The sequence below is a fragment of the Macroventuria anomochaeta genome (assembly GCF_010093625.1).
Source record: "Macroventuria anomochaeta strain CBS 525.71 unplaced genomic scaffold BU25scaffold_7, whole genome shotgun sequence".
Lineage (NCBI taxonomy): Eukaryota > Fungi > Ascomycota > Dothideomycetes > Pleosporales > Didymellaceae > Macroventuria > Macroventuria anomochaeta.
Genome location: NW_022985368.1, coordinates 653,177 through 678,425, shown reverse-complemented (window position 1 = coordinate 678,425; position 25,249 = coordinate 653,177). Strand labels below are relative to the sequence as shown.

General features: G+C 52.5%; 14 protein-coding genes and 1 non-coding gene across 15 annotated transcripts; 5 read left to right on the top strand and 10 right to left on the bottom strand.

Annotated features, from left to right (window-relative positions):
* Positions 1-46: 46 nt before the first annotated feature.
* On the bottom strand, positions 47-832 carry BU25DRAFT_456199 (BAR-domain-containing protein; the record flags this gene model as incomplete). Its single annotated transcript, XM_033710001.1, has 1 exon — positions 47-832. The coding sequence occupies one exon, from the start codon at positions 830-832 to the stop codon at positions 47-49; it is 786 nt and encodes a 261-aa protein (XP_033564668.1).
* A 314-nt stretch (positions 833-1,146) lies between these two features.
* On the top strand, positions 1,147-2,330 carry BU25DRAFT_484631 (tryptophanyl-tRNA synthetase-like protein; the record flags this gene model as incomplete). Its single annotated transcript, XM_033711204.1, has 1 exon — positions 1,147-2,330. The coding sequence occupies one exon, from the start codon at positions 1,147-1,149 to the stop codon at positions 2,278-2,280; it is 1,134 nt and encodes a 377-aa protein (XP_033564667.1). The 3' UTR covers positions 2,281-2,330.
* Positions 2,331-2,405: 75 nt separating this feature from the next.
* BU25DRAFT_335158 (RTA1-domain-containing protein) lies at positions 2,406-3,552 on the bottom strand (the record flags this gene model as incomplete). The annotated part of the gene is made up of 3 exons (XM_033702574.1): positions 2,406-2,689; positions 2,739-3,139; positions 3,194-3,552. The coding sequence occupies 3 exons, from the start codon at positions 3,550-3,552 to the stop codon at positions 2,406-2,408; spliced, it is 1,044 nt and encodes a 347-aa protein (XP_033564666.1).
* A 309-nt stretch (positions 3,553-3,861) lies between these two features.
* On the bottom strand, positions 3,862-6,174 carry BU25DRAFT_484615 (uncharacterized protein; the record flags this gene model as incomplete). Its single annotated transcript, XM_033711203.1, has 3 exons — positions 3,862-4,693; positions 4,751-5,661; positions 5,719-6,174. 3 exons carry the CDS (start codon positions 6,172-6,174, stop codon positions 4,339-4,341), a joined length of 1,722 nt encoding a protein of 573 aa, XP_033564665.1. The 3' UTR covers positions 3,862-4,338.
* A 1,060-nt stretch (positions 6,175-7,234) lies between these two features.
* Positions 7,235-8,354, bottom strand: BU25DRAFT_362699 (putative tRNA threonylcarbamoyladenosine biosynthesis protein KAE1; the record flags this gene model as incomplete). The annotated part of the gene is made up of 2 exons (XM_033703746.1): positions 7,989-8,354; positions 7,235-7,935 (listed from the first exon to the last, which is right to left on the bottom strand). Coding segments are annotated over exons 1-2 (1,053 nt in total), but the record flags the coding sequence as incomplete, so codon positions are not given.
* A 554-nt stretch (positions 8,355-8,908) lies between these two features.
* Positions 8,909-10,450, top strand: BU25DRAFT_335606 (SET domain-containing protein; the record flags this gene model as incomplete). Its single annotated transcript, XM_033702590.1, has 2 exons — positions 8,909-9,029; positions 9,144-10,450. The coding sequence occupies 2 exons, from the start codon at positions 8,909-8,911 to the stop codon at positions 10,448-10,450; spliced, it is 1,428 nt and encodes a 475-aa protein (XP_033564663.1).
* Positions 10,451-10,560: 110 nt separating this feature from the next.
* Positions 10,561-13,099, bottom strand: BU25DRAFT_408407 (uncharacterized protein). Its single transcript, XM_033705810.1, has 3 exons — positions 12,621-13,099; positions 11,659-12,462; positions 10,561-11,604 (listed from the first exon to the last, which is right to left on the bottom strand). Exons 1-3 carry the CDS (start codon positions 12,780-12,782, stop codon positions 10,831-10,833), a joined length of 1,740 nt encoding a protein of 579 aa, XP_033564662.1. The 5' UTR covers positions 12,783-13,099; the 3' UTR covers positions 10,561-10,830.
* BU25DRAFT_258457 (uncharacterized protein) lies at positions 12,613-13,175 on the bottom strand. The gene has a single exon (XM_033701697.1). It carries the CDS (start codon positions 13,134-13,136, stop codon positions 12,789-12,791), a length of 348 nt encoding a protein of 115 aa, XP_033564661.1. The 5' UTR covers positions 13,137-13,175; the 3' UTR covers positions 12,613-12,788.
* Positions 13,176-13,575: 400 nt separating this feature from the next.
* On the bottom strand, positions 13,576-14,181 carry BU25DRAFT_258454 (uncharacterized protein). Its single transcript, XM_033701696.1, has one exon. The coding sequence runs from the start codon at positions 14,072-14,074 to the stop codon at positions 13,649-13,651; it is 426 nt and encodes a 141-aa protein (XP_033564660.1). The 5' UTR covers positions 14,075-14,181; the 3' UTR covers positions 13,576-13,648.
* On the bottom strand, positions 13,763-13,849 carry BU25DRAFT_t39. The gene has a single exon. It is a non-coding gene; the product is annotated as a tRNA-Asn (tRNA).
* A 1,023-nt stretch (positions 14,182-15,204) lies between the features above and the next one.
* BU25DRAFT_419447 (uncharacterized protein) lies at positions 15,205-15,663 on the top strand (the record flags this gene model as incomplete). The annotated part of the gene is made up of 2 exons (XM_033707937.1): positions 15,205-15,346; positions 15,407-15,663. The coding sequence occupies 2 exons, from the start codon at positions 15,205-15,207 to the stop codon at positions 15,661-15,663; spliced, it is 399 nt and encodes a 132-aa protein (XP_033564659.1).
* A 1,250-nt stretch (positions 15,664-16,913) lies between these two features.
* BU25DRAFT_419446 (uncharacterized protein) lies at positions 16,914-17,847 on the bottom strand (the record flags this gene model as incomplete). Its single annotated transcript, XM_033707936.1, has 2 exons — positions 16,914-17,512; positions 17,562-17,847. 2 exons carry the CDS (start codon positions 17,845-17,847, stop codon positions 16,914-16,916), a joined length of 885 nt encoding a protein of 294 aa, XP_033564658.1.
* An 885-nt stretch (positions 17,848-18,732) lies between these two features.
* Positions 18,733-20,126, top strand: BU25DRAFT_258410 (carbohydrate esterase family 1 protein). Its single transcript, XM_033701694.1, has 2 exons — positions 18,733-19,151; positions 19,207-20,126. The coding sequence occupies exons 1-2, from the start codon at positions 18,813-18,815 to the stop codon at positions 19,834-19,836; spliced, it is 969 nt and encodes a 322-aa protein (XP_033564657.1). The 5' UTR covers positions 18,733-18,812; the 3' UTR covers positions 19,837-20,126.
* BU25DRAFT_258411 (beta-lactamase/transpeptidase-like protein) lies at positions 20,127-21,835 on the top strand. Its single transcript, XM_033701695.1, has 4 exons — positions 20,127-20,501; positions 20,550-21,406; positions 21,458-21,595; positions 21,646-21,835. Exons 1-4 carry the CDS (start codon positions 20,417-20,419, stop codon positions 21,793-21,795), a joined length of 1,230 nt encoding a protein of 409 aa, XP_033564656.1. The 5' UTR covers positions 20,127-20,416; the 3' UTR covers positions 21,796-21,835.
* A 263-nt stretch (positions 21,836-22,098) lies between these two features.
* Positions 22,099-23,659, bottom strand: BU25DRAFT_484597 (uncharacterized protein; the record flags this gene model as incomplete). Its single annotated transcript, XM_033711202.1, has 3 exons — positions 22,099-22,186; positions 22,233-22,515; positions 22,573-23,659. The coding sequence occupies 3 exons, from the start codon at positions 23,657-23,659 to the stop codon at positions 22,129-22,131; spliced, it is 1,428 nt and encodes a 475-aa protein (XP_033564655.1). The 3' UTR covers positions 22,099-22,128.
* Positions 23,660-25,249: the final 1,590 nt, after the last annotated feature.

Sequence of the window (25,249 nt, the reverse complement as noted above, 5' to 3'; positions counted from 1 at the left end):
AAGTCAATCCAAGAATAACGCCGTTCCATGCCATTACCCACCCCATCTATACAGTGCCCGCAATACTCAGATCCCGGATCTCTTGCAGCACCTCCTCCACCCTGGCGTCCAGTTCGCCCTGGGCGTATTGGTCTCTTGTATTTGCATCAAGATACTGCTGTACCTGGGCCATTCTCGAGTACGCCTCGGCACAGAACCGCAACTGAATCTTGACCAGGGCCTCGAAGCTGGGGTCGAGGTACGGCACTCTCAGATCGATAAGCTGCGGCAGCTCGCTTGTCAGCGTCTCGTTGAGCTGGTCGTAGGCGGCCTTGGCGAGCTGCTCGTCCTTCTCCGCGCGGGGCAGCTTGGTGACGTCTTTGTCGGGCTTGTCGGTCAGCTTCTTGACCTGGGCGCGCATGCGGTCGTAGTCCATCTGCTTGTGTTCGCGCTTGGTGATGCAGGCGTTGATGTCGGGGAAGTAGCTGCAGAAGCGCTGGATGGGGTCGAGGACCGTTGTCCGGTAGGGGCCGTCGAGCGCCTTGATGGTCTCTGCGTCAAGGTCTGTGACGGCCTGCTTGTACGACCGCGACACGCCGTCCTTGGTGCCTGCGTCGCCGTAGAAGGCGTCGATGGTCTCGGCGATGCGCATTTGCGAGGCGGTCATGGCGCGCAGGGAGTCGAGGTAGCCCTTGGCTTCCTTCTGCAGCTTGTTGGCGGCCGTCTCCATGGTGCGGTAGCGGCGCTGTTCCGTCTCGAAGTCGCGGTCGTTGGTGCGCTCGACCTGGCCGGTCTTCATGAGGACCTGCGTCGTGGCGCGGTTGACGCCCTTCTTGAACCCCGTCCACGACATGGCGACGGACGACGGCGGGCTCGTGTGCGGTAGAAGAGGGGTGCGGAGGGGTGCGGAGGGGTGCAGTGGCAGGCGGTGGCAGGCGGTGGCAGGCGGCGGTGGGCGGTGGTGGGCGGTGGTGGGCGGTGGTGTGCAGCAGAGTCGAGGTGTGGCTGGTGCGTGGATTGTTGCTGTTGCGGGCAGCGCGGGGGAGATGAAGGTGTTCCTGGATCCGATCCTGGCTGCGGCGCGCGATGACGCCGGCTGTGCGTTCCGAAGTGAAGTGTGGCTGAGTGCATCGCGTCCCACAGTCACCGCGCGCCGAGAGCTCTCCAATGCTGTCTCTGCGCCCGCCCTCGATAGCTGCGCGATGCGCCGCCTATCGCGCCCTCGCACCTGGCTGCCGCCGCCGCCTCGCGACCGCGCCGCAACTCCGCAAAGTCGTCTTCTCCGGCATCCAGCCCACCGGCGTGCCGCACCTCGGCAACTACCTGGGCGCCCTTCGACAGTGGGTGCGTCTGCAGGAGGAAGCCGCGCCCGACACGACGCTGCTCTTCTCCATCGTGGACCTGCATGCCATCACCATCAAGCAGCATCCGGCGGATCTGCAGCAATGGCGCCGCGAGATGCTCGCCAGCCTGCTTGCCGTCGGCCTCGACCCTGCGCGCTGCGTCGTCTTCGCGCAGAGCAGCGTGCGGCAGCATGCAGAGCTCATGTGGATCCTCAGCTGCGGCGCCTCCATGGGCTACCTCGGCCGGATGACACAGTGGAAGAGCAAACTCCAGCTGCCTGACAGTGCCTTGCCCCTGGCCTCGTCCAAGGACCAGCTCAAGCTCGGCCTCTTCTCCTACCCCGTCCTGCAGGCCGCCGACATCCTGCTGTACAACACCACCCACGTCCCCGTTGGCGAAGACCAGGCGCAGCACCTCGAGTTCACGCGCGAGCTCGCAACCGGCTTCAACCACCTCTACGGCCCGCTCCTCACGGTGCCGGAGACACAGTTGAGCGCTGCGAAGCGTGTTATGAGCCTGGCAGAGCCGACCAAGAAGATGAGCAAGAGCGACCCGAAGCCCAAGAGCCGCATCCTGATCACCGACTCCCGCGAGACCATACACAGCAAGCTCAGATCTGCCCTCACCGATTCCATCGAGGGCGTGAGCTACGACCGCGAGGCAAGGCCAGGCGTGTCCAACTTGGTCGACCTGATACATCATTTTGACCAGGCGGGCGCTGCTTCGCCTGAAGAGCTGGCACAGGACCTGAAGGGCTTGAGTATGCGTGCTTTGAAAGAAAAGGCCGCAGACTCGGTGGACAAGAGCATCAAGCCTATCAGGGAACGATACGAAGAACTTATGAGCGGAGACCAGAAGAAGCTCATATCACACGCCGAGAGTGGCGCTCGGAAAGCAGAAGCGATGGCCGAGTCCACGATGCAGAGGATACGGAACGCCATGGGCATCGGCTGGTGATGGTGCGTGATGCACAGTCTGCACACCTCTTGTATCCTATCTATACTATTTCCTTGTAACATCAGATATTCTATCCTCCTCGCATACACTCACGCTACTCGTCTTGACCGACTGGGTCCACTCTACTACGCGCCCTCGTAAGGGTAGCTTGCATTGAGGCTCACCTCACTGCCCTCCCCAGCAAGTTTACTGCTAGCCCTCTCACCCTGTCCAGCAGGCCCCCACAACTCACCAAACACGCGTCCGGGGTGGGATACGGTCATGCAAGCGACAGCAAGGATAATCATAGGCCCCTCCAAGACCATGAAGCTAGCCTCGTGGTTCGCGAGATGGCCGCTGAAACCTTCCCACAGCTCAGCAACGCGGTAGATGCAACGGACGAAGATGAGGACCGTGGCGACAAACAGACCTAGTGAAGTCAGTAAAGATCTCTCTGGCCAGGCGTCGGAGTAACTCACTCCACTCAAAGTACTTCAAATTCCCCCGTCCTCGCAAACCCTCGTACAGTGGCGGCTGCACCCACTCCAACCCCCCGTCCTTCTTCGCTCGCCTGGTGCGCAAGACAAAGTCAAGCCACAACGCCATGAACAGCACCATGGTAACAACTTGACTGATCAGACCCGCAATCATAATACGCACACCCTGATCAGACCCCCTCTTATCCTTCGCGGTAGCAGCCAGACCGCCGCCGATGGCTTGAAGTACCAGGGCGAGCAGATCGCAGCCGATGAAGATGTAGGTGTACATCCTGGGTCTGATGCGCGAGTTTTCTGCGCCGGTGGCGACGATGATACGGGTCAGGCAGAGGTAGATGCCTGCGGTGAGGAGGGCGGGGGCGATGGTTAGAGGGATGAGGTTGCTGGCGATGTCAGTTGACTGTCTGCCTCCCGCATTGGGCATCTTGCAGACTCACACCAGGAAGTTGTTCATCAGGAAGGGGTTCACGTTCAGCATGACCCTTCCAGCATATCCCACGATCTCGCCGAGGATACCGATGCACATGGTGGCCGTGTACTTGCATGTCTTGCTGCGGATGCCGAACCAGACTTGAGCGAGCAGGAGAAGGATGAAGCAGGTCATGTACATGGCGTTGCCGGCAATGTTGGGCCGGTATTCGATGGTTTGCCATGATGAGGGGCATGTGCCCACTTTGCAGTATTTGCGGGACATGGCGATCTCCATGGGGTCGGTAGTGGTCACGTTGATGTTGTCGGGGTCGATGCCGTTCTGGTCGAATGCTCTGGTGAGCAAAGAGAGGATGGTGGAAGACATGTCTGAAGACATTGGGATGATTTGGTTTTTTTTTGATGGTGTTGAGCAGTTGGTATCGCTAGCTATGAGGAGACGCAGATGGAAAGCGAAGTGGAATCAGCGTTGCTGCGGCTAAAGACAATGCCTCTGATGCTCCATTTGGGATTGGCTGCTGTGTATCTTTATACACACCACTCGATTACCTCTATCATCCTGACCTGCAAGGCTTCGCTGACTGCGGTTATCATGGCCGCAAGACACGCACGGCGTAGACACGCTGCGGTGTAAGCTTTCACAGTTCTTCCGAGTTCTTGAGCTCGAAAACGGTCGGCGAACGTCTTTGCTATACCGGTTTCCGAGTAGAGGTGTAAATTATGCGCAGCAACATAAGGATGTTGGTACGGCGTCCGTACGGTCGGAGCTGCAGCACCGTACGGTCAGACGGCAGCGTGATTGGCTGACACGACTTGGTCGACAGTAACGGCACAGCAACGCAACTTTCTTCATCAACTGCAAATGCTGACAGTGGTTTGGTCCAGTCAAGCATGATGGTAAGAGAATGCGGGTTATTGCAGATGGTGGAAGCTGCGCATTCCCAGGACTTGATACGCGCAAAGATTCATATATTTGTCTTGGCTCTAAAATGGTAGAACCCGAAGCGATGATGGAAACGGAGAGATCTAGGGGTATAGAGGTGGATGCAAAGTGCGAGAAGACAAATGTACTGAAAACGAAAGGGAATGTGCATCCACTCCAAAAGCCAAACGCCTTTTTAAACATCCGCATCAAAACATCGCTGACTGCCGATCAACCTAAGCACAGCAGATTCCTTCCCAGCGCAGTCGTACTACTACTTGGACTCAACATCTCATCCCACCAGCCGTCCCGCCTCTGACAAGTCAGATCCTGTTGTGCAAGACAGACTCGCATGCCACTTATGCGCTTCAGCACCGCCGGTAATGTGTTCTTATCGCCTTCTCGGATGGGTACAACGCGTTGGTACAGATGGTCGCGCTTGTCCGAGTTTACAGTGACGGCGGCTACGAAGACCGGCCACACAGGATAGATGGCTGTGTAGAGTGCGCCTTTGACCGGGAGGGAGAGAATGAGAGTGTGAAGAGCGTCGGAGAGGTCGAGGATGGAGGGGTGGAAACGCGTCATACTTGCACTTGTCAGTTGTGATTCGAGACGAACATGCTAAATGAGCCAAGTGACTTACCCGTACAGACGGCAGCGCAGGTATATCAGCGCTGCCAGACGGAAGGCCTCTGCTGTAGCAAGCAATATCTCCTGTTCAATACCTTGAGGCTCCGCAGTCCATTGCTTCAGGTGTTGGAGTTTTGCTTCTTGTAGCTGAGCATACATGAGCATGTTGATGTTACTGGCGTCTAACGCTAGCGACGTGATGGATGAGATGATGAACAGCAGTTGTGGTGAGAAGCCAAGAATTCCGCAAATCTTCTGAGCATCGCTGGGCGGGGTGCCGTCATACCAAGTCTTGGTCTCGAGCGAGTGAAACTGTGTAGATCGAAGTGATTGCGAGGTCTGTGCGGTGCGAGCGAGAGTAAGCTGTCCGCGAATGAACAGCGCTGAGTCTGATTGGTGATTGACCGAGTTGTCTGGGATGATGTTGAATACGTTTGCGTGACAAGACCAGCATAGGGGCGAGTCTGGAGAGTTGTTGATAGCGCCATGATGCATGAGCAGCATACTAGTAGCGAGCGCACCCTCATAATCATCGCCATTGGTGATTTGCGTTGCAAGAGCTTGGAGAGCTTGTGTTGAATAGTACAATTCTGCCTGGTGGTAGAGATCCTTTTGCGAAGGGAGGTACTCGCTGATGTATGATGCAGATAGACTGAGAAGAGCATATCGTGTGCTCAGGCAGGTATTCGCGACTTGGAGCAAAGATAGGTAGCCATTCGACTGGGTAGCAACCGTGCGACCAGGACAGATCCCATTGACGTAGAAGTCGATAAGGAGCTGTTCAATGTCGCCTGACCATGCAGTGGCTGAGGGCACATACTTGATCAGGCTTACATAGCCGGTCTCTTGGGACGAAGTACTGTCTGAAGACTGCACAGACGCCGGAGAAAATGGGCTACTGGATCTCGATCTTGAGGCATCCACCTCAGCCATTTGTGAGTCGACTATTCGAGTCAGTATTCGCTATCGAATCGTCGATACTACAGACTTGCCTTTCATCCCTGTCAAGTCAGACAGTTCGCAGAGGAAATCCTGGCACGCTTCCGCCTTCAACCGTTGGATATGTTGCAGTCTCTGAAGTACCAAGGTGACTGCGGCAGTGTCTTGAATAAGTGACAAATATGGCTGTTGCTGCTGGAGAGCCATCTTGAACTTCTCGAACTGCTTGCTATTGAGCTCGCCCAACCGCCAGTAAAGTTGCCCAAGAACTTCCAGTAGTACGACTCCCGGCCCTTCTGTAATCATCCATTGCCTTATAACTAGAAGGTTGCGCCTGCTATTTCTCTGATTGCCTTCGGTTGGTAGGTCGACAACTCTCCCGATCAAACGATCAATGTGAGTGCAGTCGAGACAGGAGAAGTCAGGCGACATAGATAGATGCTGGAGCGCATCATTAGCCGCTTCCAGAGCTTTTGTGAGCCTTCTATCTGCGTCCATCGTGGCCCCGGTAGACGCTTGTGATTCGATGCGGAGGTCCGCTATGGTGTCTGGCTCGAAAGTAGTGGGTCTGGACCGTTGAATTAAGTCTTTCAAGTAGACTGATCGTGCTTCCACGGCAGGAAGAGGGACTCGAATACAAATACCGGGCTTGTGCACTGGGTATTGAGTCCGTCGGTGGTCTATACACATGGCCCGTCGAGAGAGGTACTTGAAACCGGGGGACTAGAAGTACCCCTGTTCATGACCAGGAATAGCAATGGCTATGGTTAGCTAGCGGTAGTAGATCAGCCCGATCTGATTGGCCGCACGATGAAACGCTTGAGTTGAGGACGTGAGAATACACAAGGCTGCGCAGCTTTGGTCGTCCTGCGGGATTAATGTGCGAATATAGCCGGTTACCTTGAAGATCGACACATCGCCGGAATATCATATAGAAAGCCTCCCAGTATTCTACTGGAAATCTGACATGAACTGGTGACACAACTATCAGGGTTTAAGTAACACCTTTCAGTCACCACAACCGACAGAGCGGGTAGCTTGACCAGCAGCCTGGTCAACGGGATATGCTAGAGACAGTGAGGCTCAACATCATGGCCCAGTGAAAGCAATTGCAATGACAATACTGTCAAATGCCCGTGCCGGGAGTTTGGTGCAAGTGGTGATGTCGGGGCCAGAGATGAGACGAGTTGCTGCAGCTGCAGGCAGGGATCGTGGCACAAGCGAGCCAACCACAATGCGACACTAGACTAGCCTCGGGTCATCAGTGAACGCCTCACGGGATTCTATCAGACTCCCATCCATAGTCCATGCCCTTCTCGGTGCGAGGTCGGGGCAGAGATGTTCTGTCGTAGATATGTACCCGAAGTCCGCCACTTGAAACTTCCTATCTCACCAACGACCCATCGCGCACTGCTCAGACAGCGAAGGAAGGTGTTTATCAACATTTTGGATCATGTCGATCGGGGAAGGACCAGGCATTTATTCGACGTGGCTGGCATATCGTAAACGGGGTATCATTTCAAGTGAAGTTGCGTACCTCGCTCATGCCTCAATCCTTCCTCCACCCTACAAAAACTTCATCGGTCCTGAATCTCTGTGTACATGTTGTGTCCTCTAGGACCGTAACGATACCTGTAGAATATTCCAGCAGTCCAGCGTGTGCGATCATGATGCCATTATCGATGCAAAACCGCTCGTCAGTCGCAAAGACGCTGCCTCCTCGATCTCGTGCCATCATGCCCATCATCTGCTGTAATCGCTCATTCGATCCAACACCCCCCACAACCAGAACCTGTTGTGACCCAACGTGAGCCATGGCGCGTTCTGTGATCTCGACCAACATAGCAAAGATTGTCTCTTGCAGCGAAAAACACATATCCTCTCTTGTCACCAGCTCTCCATCCTCAGTCTTAAGCCTCTTCTCATCAGGCAGCGTCTCGTCCAGCCCTCGTGCCAGGAGATCAGCCGCCGCCAATATCCCCGAGAAACTTGCATCCATGCCCTTCACACCATATGGCAAGTCTACAAGATTTTTGCCTTTCTTTGCCAGCTGTTCGACGTTGTATCCGGGGAAAGGGTTGTTGGGTATCATAAGCGTACGTGCGAACCGATCTATGCAGTTCCCTATCGCAATATCGAGGGTCTCACCGAATATACGGTATCGTTGTGCGGAGTAGGCAATGACTTGTGTGTTACCGCCAGAGACATAGAGGACGACAGGGTTGTCAGCGTGAGTTATTGAACGGCCCATTTCGATGTCTGTCGGCTTGTCAGCTCTGAGTGCCATGCTTATAGATTTGGCGGGTACTGACGTCCAACACAGTGATTCACGCCCACCATAGGCTTATTCCAGAGCAAACTGATAGTTCGTGCTGCAAGCGCCACGCTCTGCAGTGGTGCGCCCATTCCTGGCCCTTTGGTGTAGCATATGCAGTCGATATCCTCAATCTTAACACCAGATTGCTTCACGGCCTGCTTGATCAACCGTACAACCCATGCTCGGTGGTGTAGTGCTGTGTCTTTTGGAAGGAAGCCTTCGCCTGGTGGGGAATTGTATGTGTGTCGCAAGTTTGAAAGGACAATGGGAGGCTTGTTGGGCTCTGGATGGGATACAATACCAATGCCAATCTTGTTGGCACTGCCCTCTAACCCTATAGCGATCATTGTGAATGTATGTGTTGTGAGACTTAGTCTTCAGACGCGTTCAAGATTCACAGATGGCGGGGTGGAAAGAACGTTGCCAAGGCCGATATCGATATGGAACTCTAAATCTCAGAAGCGTTCATAGGGCTAAAAGCAAGGCTGATCGCAATTGAGCTGTTCGAGTACACAGATACAATAGTTACATACGGCGTACCTCCATGGTAGTAACGACCTGATGTGAAGGTGTGAAATTGAGCACGTTCGCACGTTAGGGTTACCCTTGCTACACAAACCTCACTTGAAGGCCCCGAGGTCTGAGCTTGGTGACACAGACTTCGAGCTGACACTGCTGCCAATTTCTCCTTTCCTCGAAGCTGAATTACAGGAAGTCTCTACCTGACGAACTTAAATTGATGTTTGAGCTTTCGAGGTGCCAACGTCTTTGCCCAGAAGGTGTAGACTTGAAGCTGGCAGCATTCGGCCAATGAGGAACAATCTCGGCTCGCCCTGCTTTGACGGCCGCCGCTAACGATCCATCACATTTCCAACCTCCACTTCACCAAACACAACGCTCATTACCCATTCGAACATGGCCGACTTTGACGGCGCCGGTCAGGCATTTCTGTCGTGGTTACAGCAGTCTGGAGCGGAGATCAGTCCAAAGATCAAACTCGAAGACCTTCGACATGCGCAAGCCGGGAGAGGCGTCGGTAAGTGGCCGTTTTCTGACACTTAGAGGCGGTCAGAGTCCATGTGGACCGACCGGTCTCACAAGAATAATGCTTTGCAGTCTTTTGGAGGAATCGCTTACTGACTATGACCAGTTGCTACACAGGACATCGCCGAGCACGAGCTCCTCTTTCGTATTCCCCGCTCAGCAATTCTCAGCGTCGAGAACTCGATCCTGTCCAAGGAGATCCCCGCCGCTACCTTCGACACGCTAGGCCCATGGCTCTCTCTCATTCTCGTCATGCTCTATGAGTACCTCAACGGCGATGCCTCCAACTGGGCTGCGTGCTTCTCTGTCCTGCCCTCCGAATTCGAGACCCTCATGTACTGGACCGAGGACGAGCTCGCTGAGTTGCAGGCCAGTGCTGTCGTGAACAAGATTGGAAAAGAGAGCGCAAATGAGATGTTTCTTGAGCAGCTGATCCCAGTGATCAAGGAATTTGCACACGTCTTCTTCGCAGATGACGACCGTGCGCCACAAAAGGCGGAGGAAATGCGTGATGAGCGCAACCTCACTCTGATGCACCGCATGGGCTCGCTGATCATGGCATACGCTTTCGACGTCGAGCCTTCGGTCTCACACAAGGACGTCGACGAGGAAGGATATGCTTCTGAAGATGAGGATGAGGCGCTTCCAAAAGGAATGGTTCCCTTGGCAGACATGCTGAATGCTGACGCAGACCGCAACAACGCTCGCCTCTTCTATGAGGCCGACTCCTTAGACATGAAGGCTTTGAAGCCGATCCGTGCTGGCGACGAGATCTACAACGACTACGGACCCCTCCCACGCTCTGACCTGCTCAGGCGCTATGGCTACATCACCGACAACTACGCCCAATACGACGTTGTGGAGGTCTCCATGGACCTTGTAACCGATCTTGCGACAACAGCCAGCATTTACTCCGAGGCGCGGATCGAGTACCTTGATGAAAAAGAGGTCATTGACACTGGCTACGATATCACTGTCAGCGACCCATTCACACTACAGGAGAGCTTGTCTCCTGAGCTCGTTGTACTTGTCGAGACTCTTTTGCTGCCTGATGAAGAGTTTGAGCATCTCAAAATGAAGGGCAAATTACCAAAACCCGAAAGGATGACGAGCAAAGGCACCGAGTTCTTGCATAGACTGGTTCAGACACGCCTCGCACAATATGCTTCAAGCCTTGATGACGATGTCCGCGATTTTACCGGAATACCAAATGTAGGCGGACATGGCTCGAAAGAGCGACGATTTGCGATGGCTAAGGCAGTCCGAATCGGAGAGAAGAGACTGCTGAAGCAGGTGGAAGACGCCCTGGCCGAGAAAGTTGCAAGAGAAGGAGGTGCATCAAAAAGACCACGAGACGTTGATGAAGAAGGGGATGTGGAAATGGGTGGCACTGGGAAACGGCAAAGAGCATGAGCGGCGCAGCTTTCCCTCGACAACCCGGTGGCGGCAACATCTGTGACTTCGAATTCAACAGATTATCAAAGCAGCAACGCAATGACAGTAGTGGCATGGTAAGTTTTCTGCTTTCTTTTAATAGGTGCTCATTACGGCGCCTTGTGTAGCCTTGTATTGCAGGTATTATACATATCCAAGAACGACCGGGACAGACCGCTAATGACTATCCAGAGACCACCACCGGTCTTCCCGACTCCGCAACCCTGACCGCCGAGTATTGTACATATATCTGGTAGATCCGCTTCTCCTGCTGGATCAATTCGCGAATAAGAATCAAAGGGTATATCTCGCCACAAACCAACACGTATCGTCGTCAAGAAGCTGCTGAAAGAGAAGGATTACGGGGCCGAGCTTGGGCCAGGCGCTGCTGTTGGCGGCATGAGGTGACCGGATGCGGATCGGTTGTTGTTTTCAATACTTTTCCGCGCGGCGCCTGCTGCTTGCTGAGCATGTTGCTTCTCACCCTGGCGCTCGATCATGATACGATACCTGATGTGCAGATTGTCTGTCCAATCGACAGGATACATCTGCTCATCCTCACTACTATCTCCGGAATACTTCCATCGATCCGCAATACGCTCGTCTAGCTGACTGCTTTCGAGCTTCTGGCGTTTGACGCCACGCCGGTCGATCATCACACGACCACCTCGTCCAATGCGTCTTCGGTAACGAGACTGATCTTGGAACGGAACGTCATCTGGAGGCGAACTGAAACGTATCCGCGTACTTTGACGTGGTGTGTCCGGCGCATTTGTACGCACTACCGCCATGGAGTCAGCACCTTCATCATCTGAAACGGATGCTGGAGGAGTAGGCAGCTGCGATTCTGTGAAGACCGTACGGAAGTCCGATTTCGCAGCAGCCTGCTCCAGCGGTGGTGTGATTGGTCGCCATGTTGCGTCCACCCAACCGACGTTCCACTTCTGATGCTTAACGAGATTGTCCTCGATGAAGGTGTCGATTGCTTCCGTCTTCTTCGCCTGCTGCTCCTCGAGATATACAAGGTCGCTATCGACAAGACGGCCATCTGCACGGGTGACCTGAGGCTTCATACCAGGGATGTTCTGGCGGACTCTCTCGAGGTCAGGTCTTGGCTTAGGCTTAGGCGCAGGCTGTGATATGTCAGTCTCATTCTGGAACTGTTCGAGGACGTTTCGGCAACCCACCTTCTGGGTGATCAAGAGTTCTTCATCATCGGCCTTGATGCTGAGTCTTCTCTTGATTTCCTTAACAGCGTGCCGCTGCTCGAAGATCTGCTTGTCGTTCGCAAGCGAATCCCTCATCAGTGCTTCTCGCCGCTTCACTTGAGCCATCAAGAACCTTGCCTGTTCCAGCTCGTTTCGCAGCTTCTTCAGCTTCTCGGTCACCTGCGCATCTCGTCCTCGAGTCTTGCGGACTTGCCGCACTTCACGGCGTCTGAAGCAGACATATGGATCTGCCTCATCGGTCTCGAGATTTGTTTCGAACTTCAGCGATGGGAGTAATAGGCGGTTGCCCTTCAGCAGTCTTTGGTTCTTCCAATGCGGGTAGATGTCTTTGGCAAATCTTCGCGCTCCCTCACCAATCGTCTCGTCAAAATCCGATTCCAAGTCTTCGTATGCCAGTACTGGGGCATCACCAACGGCAGAAAATGGCTGTTTCATCTGAGCGGTCTCTTCGAAGAAGTTCATGACCTCCTCAAACTCATCCTCGGAACAATGGGGTCCCTTGGTTTTCTTCTGGTTGTACGCCTTGAGGAATGCGGCATCATCACTAGTCATGCAGTACGGACATCCTGAAGTATCTTCTACGGTAGAAGAGAACCGGATGTAGGTCGCAGGCTGCGTGAAATGCTTTGGATACAAGTCATCGTACTGCAGATGACTTGCAGTTGCTTCTGGTGTGGGGATGTACAGTTGAGCGATCTTACCGCCGGTAGCACCTTGGGCTGCCGCCTGCGCCGCAGAGATGACGGCTTGCAAATGATGCTCCTATCGATGTGGTCAGCAACTGCGCGTTGGAATGTGGATGAAGGTAAGTCTCTGCAGCGAGTTGCGATGCGATAAATGATGTGCAAGGTAAGTGCATCGCGGTGACAATGATTGCACTCCGAGAGTGAATGCCTAGAGCGACTAGTGGTAGGGCTTACAATTTCCTCTCCTTTCTCAACACCAGTTTCGACCTTCGGGATATGCCGCGACGCTTCATCATCATCGAGCTTTTCGACCTCATGCTCGCGCAATACAGGTATATTTTGCTTCGTAGATAATTTGCGCTGGCGAAAGCGCTGGCCAGTAACGCGTTGCGTCATGTTGCTTCAGCTCTGCGTTTGGCAGTCGAAACTTAGCACGTGACCGGCGCAGACTCTGCCGGGCAGCCCTTTCGGCCAGGTGGCCTCTCGGCCTGCGCAACGCTGTTTCGCGACAAAAACGCGTCGCAATAATGTCGATATGGGTGTCAAAATACTCGTAAAGTCCAACGCATCCAGTTCCGAGATGCTTGTGATGGACTTTGATGGTTGTGGGTGCGTTTTGGCGTGAAAAGGTGCTGATGGGGTGGGTGATAGGCAGTTTGTTGAGGTTGCAGAGGGGCGCGCAACAAGGGGCAGCCTTTGCGTGCGAACCCTGGAAGGTGCGGGCCAATCAAGTCGCACGGCTGGCCGCATTCAGATCGAAATAGTCATCTCATTTATTCTTGGAACGCGTACAATGCAATGTGAATTCACTACCTACATATCTTTACCGCGATTCTCGTCATGATTCCGCAGCCTGCACCCTGATCTATACCATGCAGCTCGTTACCTGACTTTTACGATGATGGAACCACGGTAGAACGGTGACGAAAGAAGAAGGCGCTAGCTCACGCCAGACCTTAGCGCAATGCAATGATCTTCGTTAGAACGGCGCGTTCGTTGCCAGACGACAACATCATCCACTCTCACTCACCTTTGTTCTTTGCACACAAGAGCTGTGGTGAGATAAAGACTGCAGTATTTGGTGCTCATCAAACGTTCGTTAAAGACCCTCACTAGCATCCATAGCCCTTCGACGCAAGCCTTGAGTCGATCCGCTGCAGCTAGCACACTTTCACCTGCACAATCGACCGTAACCATAAGAGTTAACAAGTACTGGATCATATTGAGCAACAGTGCTATAGGTGTACAAGAGGCAGCCATGATCAGATGCAAAAGAGCCGGATTGTTTGATGCCGAACAAGTACGCGGATAGGTGCGTCGGAGCACTCGAAGAACTTCCAGGATGCAAAAGAGAAAGAGATGGGCAAAAAAGATAACTCCCCCGGGAAGGATCGAACTTCCAATCTCCCGATGTGCCGTCGAGCGGTAACAGTCGGACGCGGTGACCATTGCGCCACGGGGGATTTGCAGATGTTTTTGCTGATTTGATGAGTAATCGAGGAAGTGTTTGACTTATGTTTACAATTGATGAGTGTGTTTAGGGGTGGAGGAAGAGCAAGAGCAATAATCGTGCCATGGACAAATGCGCCCCAGCGACCACGTGGGGCTTGTGCCTTCCCTGTCAGGGGTTGAGCGAAACCAACACTCGACCATAGCAATCGCTTACCCTCTTGCAGTCTTATTAACATAGGCTACATGTGCCCTCTGCCACCGAGTCTGCGCTGCTCGCTTCTATTGACAGCACAAGCCGGTTCCACCTCTCAATTTAGATGCGACGAACCTCGGTGCACGCCAACGTGAGGGCGTAAGTTGCCCAATGTCAGGCCGCCAGTGCAGTTACAGTGTGCTCAGAGCTTCCAAGGTTTGCTGCGGATCTGTCCGTTTGGCGCATCGTATGGGCTGTTACCTGCTACCTCTCACTTGTGTTCGGGCATGAGAGCTCGTGACAACTGCATTGCTGAGGTTTCGGTAGTTCACGTTCTGTACGAAGTGGCTCGTCTTAAAGACGCACCAACACCCAGCAAGGAATTTGGGCAGACCAACACAGCACAGCAACGCGTGGGACTTTGATTCTGCGAGTTCTCTCAATCTATCTCTGCAAAGCCGGGAGGCGTTCAGTGTGTCCACAAAGAGTGGTCTTATGTTGTGGCGTTGCAAGTCGTTGAGATTGGACCTGACATCAATCAGTGCGATACACCCTTCATAGACAGGAAAGGAGCATTCCTTCACTCGAACTCTCACGGCCATGGAACCTTTAAGTTTTCGGGGAACAGACAAGAATGTTCAGTCCATCCGGGCTTTTCAAAGAGGTTAGGGGGGCCATCGGCCGCATGTCCCTTCACTTATATATGACGCTCCCTTTGTATTGTCTCACTGTGGCCACCGTCTTGTGCGAGGCAACTCCTCGACTTCTGCTTTCCCAATTAAACTTGACCGATATGCACTCAACTTTCGTTTTCTGGCTGTTCTTCAGCCGTGCCATATTGGTTTTGGGCGCGTGCGCCCCCCGCCTTAAACCCTAGGACAACTTCACAGCTGTCATTGCTGACACTGCTGGCAACATTGATCAGGGGTACGCTGAGAACGTCCACGGCTGGGCTTCGACCTGGCGCCGTGGTTCAGACGGTCGTTGTGACATCACATACTGCTACAATGCCCACAGCATGACAGAACATTTCCAGGACTATGTCGAAGAGGCCGTTGCACTGTAAATAGAGGCTCTTGGTAAGCCTGACAGTGCCAATGCACATTGCGTCGAGATCAAGGAGTTCGTTCCTCCGACCAGCAAGAGCGAGTTCTGCAGAACTCCGGACGAGTAATGGCAAGCCCATGTACCTACAGACACAATGGAGCTTCTCGTCATCAGATGTACTTCGATGCTGAGCTCGACTACAACTTAGGGGCTGAGTTCGATGACAGCTTCATCTCCGAGTACGCCGTCGCTCACGTGGCGCATGAGCGTGGGCATGGACAGTATTGGTTCACAAATTTGATGCGCTTTTTACACTGACATCGTCCAGTCCTTGGAATGAAACACGAGCACCAGCGTAGCTTGTGGGTCACATCCTGCACTTCTTCGGTTATTCCATTGGCCGACTCTCAGGCGACGAGTACGTTGGCTTTCAGTGCGACGAGCTTGCCGACTACGAGGACTGAGCTGCTGCATGTCGTAACATTGCCAATTGCAACATCGAGCAAATATGCGAGAACTTCGAAGCGGCACATGACCTTAAGTTCAATGCCAAATCCTACACCATCGGCACCGAAAGCTACATAGCGAATGGCGACGTTTATGACTGCAAGTCCATCATGCACTTTCACTCGGCACAGAACACAGACGAACATGCGACATGTAATGTCACCATTCGACAAGCTGATACATGTCCTCTCTCACAAAAGGTTGGGATCTCAACAGATGGTAGGACCTTTAGTCGGGCTTTCACTGACCCCAATCTGAAGCCGCCGGAGAACGATATCTGGTTTATCAAGAGATTTTACCCCTGGCAAGGTAAGTTTCAGGGTATAGTTGGATGCACGTAGGAAGGAAAGAGATGTCAGAAATGTTAGACGGACTGGAGTGGATAGCTAAGGGGAGATTCTATATGGTTATATACAAGCACGGTGTGAAGCAGTTCAAGCACGTTACATCTTCGTATTTCAGGGACACAATCATCTATATTAACTCATATCTCCATAACGGTGCTGTCCTTGACGACTCCGTCACCTCGAACTCGCGACACCCCGTTTTTCCTCGCACTTCTTCCTCAATCAGCCAACACGCCAGCTGTATCGATGTAAAAGCTTGATCTCACAACACCTTGCCTCGCCGCAGCAAGGAAGCATACCAGAAGTGCTCAAGGCATGTTAGCTGCAAAGTCGTTGTACTGGCTTCCCTCACCAGCAGGCACACACCTGCTCTTGCAACGTCGACGAAGCAAGACTACACACCTCACAAACACTCCTAGGCAGTGGTCAGAAGGCGCCGATCGGGAAGAGAATCGAGTCAGCTCCTTCGTGGAAGTCCCCGCCCTGCAACGCACGCCGGCGTCGCAGCCCCAAAGTTGGGCGGCTCAAAGGCAGTCACCCCAGGCAGCTCCTTCGAGATGGTCGAATGTATCCTCCAAGACCCTGCTGTCCTCCACCTGCTGTCAGGCGTTCTGAGTACCCCACGAGCTCATGCTGGGAATGGTGCGTCCAGGCAAGGCTGTTCGATCCCAGGTTTGCGTGTGAGCTAGCAGACAGACGTGACTGGTAGGCATCAAGGTGTCTTCCACCTCGAATAAGAATGGTACTCGGAATGTATATCAAAGACCAGTCCTCAAGAGTCAGATGGTATCGTTAGCACATGTTTGCATTTGCGGGTACGTACATGGCTATCTCTTGTTCAACCGAGAAAGCCGACAGAACACCATAGCCGGGAGGCCTTCAGGATATTTGGAGCATCGTCGTGCTGCTCAACGGGACATAGACACCGTATTGTTTCTTGTCTTATTGTCGGATTCCTTGATTGTAAGAGAGTCGATGTAACTACCTCCGAGGTCGATACTCGGTGTGCTCCTCAGGTCTAAATCCTCCATCGCGGGGCTGCGGCTCATCTCGAGGTTCCCAATCATAAGTATTGTTCGCTTCTAACTCTTGTGGTGCAACTGATGGCTCTGTCCTTCCATCCGCGATCTCGTGAACCACCCCATCCGCTGGTGCTGCATAGCCCGCCTTGGTAGGTGCAGAGATTGAGTCTGGCAATTGAGCTTTCCATGGTGCATCCAGCTCAGAAACTTCCTCCTTTTTCTCATAGCCAGCATTGGCATTGGCCTTAGCTTTACGCTTTAGGATGTAAAAAACCGCAAGAGCTACCAGGAGAAATCCTCCCAGGCTGATGCCAACGCCCAAACCTATCGCCAAAGCACGATGGTTGTTTTTCTCTGACGTGAAATCATCTGTTGACGTATCGTTGGCAGAAATGGACGTTATGTATGCAGACGACGCTGATATGGTGGCGACTACCTCCGCGGCTTCAAGTGTAAAGACGTTGGCCGGGTCGCTGCAACAGTCTCCAGACGCTCCACAGCAGTAAGTACTATCACCACATTTCTTGACACCCTGACCACGATCGTTATGGTAGCCCGCTATGCACGAGTCAGTGCAAGCCATATAACTACTTCTGGAGGTACTCACAGCTAGTACAGAACTGTGGACACGATGAAGAGTTGAAACTTCCATCTGTGCAGCCACTGCGGTAAAAGTCATATGCGTACGTGCGAGTGGTATCCGGACCAGGTTGACAGAGACCGTTGCTTAAGCAAACGAACGTTGGCCCACAGCACATAGACACTTCTGTATTCGCGTTACATGCTCCGCCGTTGTTCTTTTCACCATTAGGATAATAACATGTCGAGTTTGTGGCTGCGGTAGATGCGACGAGTGCGATGACTGCCAGGCCCGACAATCTTTGCAATAGCATGCTGAAATCCGTGTAGGATTGACGACAATGTAAGAAGGACTGGAGGTGTGGAGAGAATAGCCGTAAGATCATGGAGTGAGCCACAAGGGGGTCTAGATGAGATACAGACTTATCTTACTACGGTGTAGTCGCCGACCCGCAGATGCTCATGTGGTTAGACCAGGGCCAAAATAAAGTCCACCCGCCAATGAAACGTCCGTGTCATATATGGATTCCTGTGAGATTGGCGTCGTAAGTCCCCATCCATGACATGTGCCAGTGAGCTTATTACTTTAAACTTGTGCTTTGCCGCAAGTCGGCCTATTTTTCGTAGATTGAAAGTGGATTTATGATGTTGCCGATTCACGGGGCGAAGGATGTCAATTTGGGTGCGGGTTCGGGGTGTCGCAAATCGACAAATAATTTAGGTACTCCACTGCAAAACGGCGTAAGCAACCACACGAAAGATGACACACAGGCATCGCCCAGCAATTTTCTGGAAAGACCGTCCGCGGCTGGAGATCGACAGGCATAGGGCCGAGAAAACAGCCTCATCCACCGAAGGAGATGACGCAGATCGAGATGGTATCCACAAAGCAGACTGTAGAATGGAGGGCTGGTGCGACCGGTCATCGGGATCTGCACGGTTCATTTGCTAGCGGCGAACAAGCAACGTCCCGACATCCGGGAGTCCTCTACGTTCACGTTACGTTCTCCTCGCTGTTTGCCACTTTGCCAACTGCTAGATGGCCTCACGATGATGTTCCTCATCTTGCGTGCTCCACGCACTTCGGCGCCCGGCTTGGTAGTTTTTGTGCAAATTGATCGTCCCTGAGGCTCCTTCCACCCCGACCTATTCGCGGAAGGTAGCAAGGACTAGCACGAAAAGTTGGGCGCCTTAATCGCTCGCCCGTAAACGCGCCTATTAAGAGCATGCTCCCTCGTTGCGATGGAACCCTAGATCGATACCCTAGTCATCGTTCATAATGATCTCTCTACTCCTTCTCGGCACCGCGATCCTAGCCGCCTTGCCGGGCATCAGCTGCGCACCTGTGAAAGACACTAAGTGTGGATGCGGTAGCTCTTTGCCAGAAGGTATCGAACTGGACAAGTCTGTAAATCTCACCATCAGCAGCTCGAGCGGGGTGGCTACACGCGGGTACCGTCTTCATCTGCCCAAATCATACGACACAATCCAAAAGGTGCCCTTGATCTTGTCTTTCCACGGGCGCGGCAAGGACGCAAAGTTTCAAGAAGAACTCTCACAATTCTCGAACGCGACGTATGGCTTTGATGGGATTTCTGTGTACCCAGAAGGTATCCCGGTAGATACATTGTTGCTGACGATATCGCTGCAACACTCAATTGACATTTTTGCAGACCTCGAAAGGCACCCAACAATGGCAAGGCGACCCAAATTTCCCCTCGTCCATCAACGATGTGGCCTTCACACTAGAGCTCCTTGACGACCTCCAGAAGACCTACTGCATCGACACGTCTCGGATCTATGCCGCCGGCAAATCTAATGGAGCCGGCTTTACTGGTGTCCTAGCTTGTGACGCAGAAGCAACAAAACGTATTGCTGCATTTGCACCAGTATCCGGAGCCTTCTACCTCGGCACCGACCAGGAATTACCGCCCTGCAATCCAAGCCGTCATCCCATCCCCATCATGGAGTTTCACGGCTTCAAGGATACTACGATTCCATATGCAGGTGGCATCAACACACGAGGCAACGCGAACTCAACGAACATGGTGACTTGGGTGGATGACTGGGCCAAGCGGGATGGGTTTCAGGTCACTGCGAACAAGACGTCGTATCTGTGCAGCGAAAACAAGAAGGTGACCAGGTACAGTTGGAATGAGACTGTTGTTCATTACAACTACACGAACTTGTATCACGACTGGCCGAGCTCTTTCCCGAACGGCGACACGGTGAAGGCTCTGACGTGCGAAGAGGCGGAAGCAACAAGCATCATTCTTGAATGGTTGAAGAAGTGGAGTTTGTAAGAAATAGAGATAATCGGTCCTGTTCCACTATTCGGCCAGCAAAACAATCTGAATACCTCCAGGGCCCGCCCAAGATTATCAAAGGCTTCGAGTTCCTGTGTAACAAGTCATTGGTAGTTCGACTCTCGAGGTACATCTTTCAATAAAGCCGAGAAAACCCACAATCCGCTTCTGGAAGATTGTGCGCGCGATTAAACTCGAAGATAGAAAGAGGCGACCTGAAGTTGCGCATGATTCGAGTCAGCACATTTTAATATGTCAAATTCTCAGCCTGTCAGTGCAGTGGAGTAAGCAAGGCCCGTATGCGGAGATGTGCTAGCTGGCTGCAACGGGCAACTAGAATGAATAGCCCCGCACTAGTGTGGGCCGAGGCACATAACATCGAACGACTACGGACGAACGTACACCGACTGTCAGCTTGCATTTGCTGATACTTCAACTTGACTCTCTTACTTGTACTGTGTTTCTCCATTAAAACCACCATCTTTAATACATTATTTGGAAATCGAATCCTCGTCGTGTGAGCGCAGCAGCAAAAGGCAACCGATTCAACAAAGCATTGTAGATTCCAGTCCTCATCATGGCGGACTTCGAAACATCAATTCAGCAGGCCGTTGACGCCCAAGAGATACCAGGCTGCGTTCTCCTTGCCACCAATCGCGATGGTACCTCCCCTCTTCCTTTATCCTTGTATCATATACTTACAAGTCAAGGCTCGTTCAAATACACCAAGACCTTCGGTCACACCTCCATGAAGTCCGAGAATGCTAAACCCCTCCAGACCAATACGGTCATGTGGGTAGCATCCTGCACCAAACTCATGACATCGATCTGCGCACTACAGCTCGTCGAGCGTGGTAAACTAACACTCGACGACCCGGTGTACACTCATGTTCCCGAACTGAAAGACTTCAAGATCCTCCAAACTTTCGACAACGAAGGCAAGCCTTTTGAAGTGCGGCACACCAAGCCCATCACGTTGCGCACACTCTTGACTCACACAAGCGGTCTGACTTACGATGGCATGCACCCGAAACTGCTTGCATGGCTGGCGTACCATGGACGGGAACCCAGTGTAGGCGCAAAGCTGCTTCAGCGCTTCGATGCACCGCTCACTTTCGAGCCAGGAGAGAGCTGGATGTACGGCTCGGGAGTCGACTACGCCGGTCTGCTAATCGAGCGCGTGAGCGGCCTGACACTCGAGGAGTACATGCGCCAAAACCTCTGGGAGCCGCTCGGTATCAAGGATATGACGTTTCAGCTCAGGTCACGGCCGGACATGAAGAAGCGGATGGCGGACATGAGTGTGCGAGATGAAGAGTCGGGGAAGGTTAGGTACACCGGGGCTAGGATGACATACCAGGATGCGGATGGTGAGGAAGTCCAGGATTGTATGGGTGGACAGGGTGTCTTCACGAGTGCGGAAGAATACATCAAGGTGCTGCATGCTTTGTTGACGACGGATGAGGATGAGAAGCTACTGAAGAAGGAGACATTGGAGGAGTTTTTCACGCCACAGTTGGGCGAGGGGGCTTCTGCGGCGATTAATGCAGTTCTGCAGGACGATATGGTAGGCACGATGGTATAGCGTTAAAGGTTTGGCTGACAGTGAGTGATATAGGTCAACAATGCGATGGGCGGAACCCTGAAAGACTCGAAGAGAGACTGGGGTCTCGGAGGCCTCCTACTCACGGAGGATCAGCCAGATGGCAAAGCGGCCGGCACGATGATCTGGGGCGGTTTGCCAAACCTGATCTGGGTAAGCTCCATTACATCCTGTTTGTATTCTGTGTACCTGACATAACTTAGTGGGTTGACCGCAGGACCGGACTGTGTGGCTTGTACGCAGGGCAGGTGATACCCACTGGCGACGCGAAGTGCGCAGCTTTGGACCGCAGCTTTGAAGCGGGTATGTACGAGAAGTACGAACAGAGTGGGCTTGTAAATCCTCGCTTCTAGTAGCATGACGTCTGTTGATCATAGCCAAAGCGTAAGTAATAAGAAGTCAGTTCGCAACTCAAGATTCACAGAACAACATATCAACTCTCAAAATCTACAATGCTTTGAAGACCTTCAGGTTTGGCTTCACATCGCGTAAATAGTAGCTTCATAGTATTAAAATTTTGCCTCTCGCTGACACCCTGAAGTCCTCCAGGCTCCCGCTTCATTCCTTTTTAATCCACAACTTTGGATACCCGGATTTTTGCGATTGCCTGCCTGCCTCGCAACTTTGCAACATCATCACTGTGCTCCGTTGTACCTATGCAACCTACGCACCTGCCGTTCGCTGGACTACCATGCATCTGGCATTTCATAGTCGTCTAATCCAATGCCAGAGACGGAGTGTGCCCTTTCATGCTGTCAGCAGACGTCCATTAAATGCAAGTATGGCTTACCCTTTAATGATTTGAACATTGCCGGGTGACTTAAGTGCCCGAAGCAAAACCGTAAACTGATCGTCAAACACTTGTAGCTCCGGATCTTTCGTCGTTGCATCAAGGTTGCGTATGATCTTTGTCATACCTTGGACCTGAGTCTTGGAATCATCCTCTACTAGCTGTTGCGGAAGACCAACATGCGTAGTCCAAGGTCCAGGATCGAAACGTTCGACGTTCTCGACAAGTTCGCGCAGCCTGAAGGCAGTCAACTCCTCGGTGGGCTTCAGAATCAAGGCGGCCTCTGTGCGCGGCGCAGGTCAGCAATATACATAAAACGTCTATTGCAAAGGCATCATACCATTGATCCAGCAATGAGACGCATGAATTACAACCAATCCGCAGTCCATGCATGGCAGTGTTGCGCTTTGAATCTCGAACAATTCTGAGGGCGTCAAATTCGTGCACAACAGGACTGAGATATCACCAATCGAATCATCTACGATTCCATTGCTGCCGTGCATGTAACATGCATTTTCGTTATCATCCGACAGGTTATGCTTTTTTACCCCTCCAGGTTTCGCAGCAGGCGACGGAAAGGATCCATGAGTAATCCCGGAGGTACTCGTGCTATTCGGTGGCATACGCCCATGTAATCTGGGACTTATCGGTGAAGCTTTGCGGTGGTCGTGCTGGGTGAGCTGTGAAGCCTGGAGATCTTCAGTAGATCCAAGGTGGACTCCTGTTGTCGTGTAGTGCATAATTGGAACGAGTGGGTTCGATCGGATTGGCGTGATGTTGCGCGGTACAGCTACTGATGTCGGCGCTGATCGGATAGGCGAGACAAGCCTGCTCTTGGCCTGCGGCGACGAGAGCGACGATGCAGTTGTCGAGACTGTTGCAGGAACTCGATTTGGAGAACTTCTAGCGTTTGTAACAGGCGTAGAGGTAGTCGGTGCTGTGTGGTTCGGCGACGTGAGAGTTTTATCTGGTGACACGCCTTTCTGAATGCCATATCTCGTGAGTCGGTAATTGATGAGCCTCTGATCAGTGCTGATGGGGTACAATGGAACTCGACCTCGAAAAGATAGCGGCTTCCCCAATATCCTCCTCTCATTGTAGATGGTTTCCAAGTGCGCTGCTGCCGTGCCCACCGAAGGCTTGTTGCACACATCAAGCTCCCCTGGCACCCAGCGCAGTATTATGTCGTCATATACGCCATCGCGAATATCTTGTGCAATCAGAACGGCCTCGGGCGTACTCAGTCCACACTTATAGGCACGCCGATCATCATCGTACGTTGAGAATCTCCAGTATCCATTCCTTGTATGAATCGGATCACACTGCCTCATGAAATGGTGAAACTCGCCATCTGATCCAAACACTGGCCCACGATGTACACTGTAGTATGCGACGTTCGTTGTCGGCGTAAGAGATGGTGGTAACATGATCGCGGAATGACCGGCCGTGCGGTTGAGATGTGGAAGGTCCAGGAGGTCATCGAGTGTGTTTGGGAGAAGGGAAGGAAGGGAAACAGAGACCGAAGTTGCGGGCCAGAAACAGGAAAGGACCAACCGAATGGTAAGGAAGGAGCAAAGTGAAAGTGAGAAAACCGAAATCGAGCAATTGACCGCGACTCCGCTACTGATAGGTGTACAATGCGTTGAAACCCTCCAAAAAACCTCTGCTAGATAGTAACAATCTCTTGTATATGTGCTTTTGATTCTCGATGTTAGTATGCAACGCTTAGTGGTCTGAGGGCACTTTCGTGAAGCCCTGCGCAGGGGTAAGCAGGAATTTTCATTCACCCTAACTTCGTGCGATACTGTCAAGAAACTTCCACAACGTCGCAGGTGGTTCCAAAGTTCTACTTCACCTGGAGTGAGCAGCTGTCCGCCAGTCGCGCATCTTCACCGCCATTTTACAGCATCGATATCACCGTTTGAGTGACTCAATTATGACAATACTAGTTCTCGTTCCAGTCTTGCGACAAAACCTTGAGATCAAGCGTTCATTCTTTCGAGGAAGATAGATGATGGTGTAAACACCTCACACCACAGCAAGTGCGTGAGCTTATAACATACATAGATGAGCTTCCTCAACATGGGCTACCTCCTACAGGCCAAATGATACGAAATTTCGCAGCAGAGATTGCACAGAGATACACCAGAAAGTGCTGGGCTAACCGCTTCATTGACCGACACCGTATACACCTTATATCATGATGGACATCCGGTATCAATAGCCAACGCTTCAAGGCTGATAATTGCGACAAATATGAGCACTACTTGTAACAACCACGACCGGAACCACTGTGACCCTGGTGTGATTCCCGCAGGTACCAGCATAGAAGGAATCCTTTGCGCACCGCCTCTTTTCCGTGCAAGGCTAGAGAGACATTGCTAGCCTGTTTGCCCAAGGAGACTCATGTGCCATCCAGTTTGATGCTGCAAAGACTGAGCTCATCCACTTCACCATTCAGTGCTCACCTTCCCAGATCAGACTACAGTGTCTCCTAAAAAGGTTGTCAGATGGTTGGGTATCTACTTTGACAGTGCCCTGTCCTTCAAGGAGCATATGGCAACCAGGACCAGCCAGGCCAGGTCTGCATTTTACCAGTTGTGCAGGCTTGCCAATAGTGAGAGAGGCCTCTCTCCCTTTGCTATAAGAGAGCTGTACATGGCCTGTGTCATCAGTGTGGCAGACTTTGGATGCCAGATCTACTGGAAAGGATAGGCTTCTACCAAGAAGTTGTAACGACCGCAACCGAATGACCATCGGTACGGTTCCGAGTCGTTCCTTATCTGCATACATGTCGGCAGGCATCGCGCTGCTGTACTATCTGAGCCCCTGTTGGCACCTGCATGCACGATAAGCTAGTCTACCGCTCCGGGTCCAATTGTCCTCCTAACGGTATACTTAAGCAGTTCAACACAGCTGTTAGATAGAGTAGTTTTTCTGTATCCTTTCGTACAAGACCTATAGGTGTAGGGAATTCAATCCTAGTGTTCTCAACGTCCCAGCACTCCCATATGCCT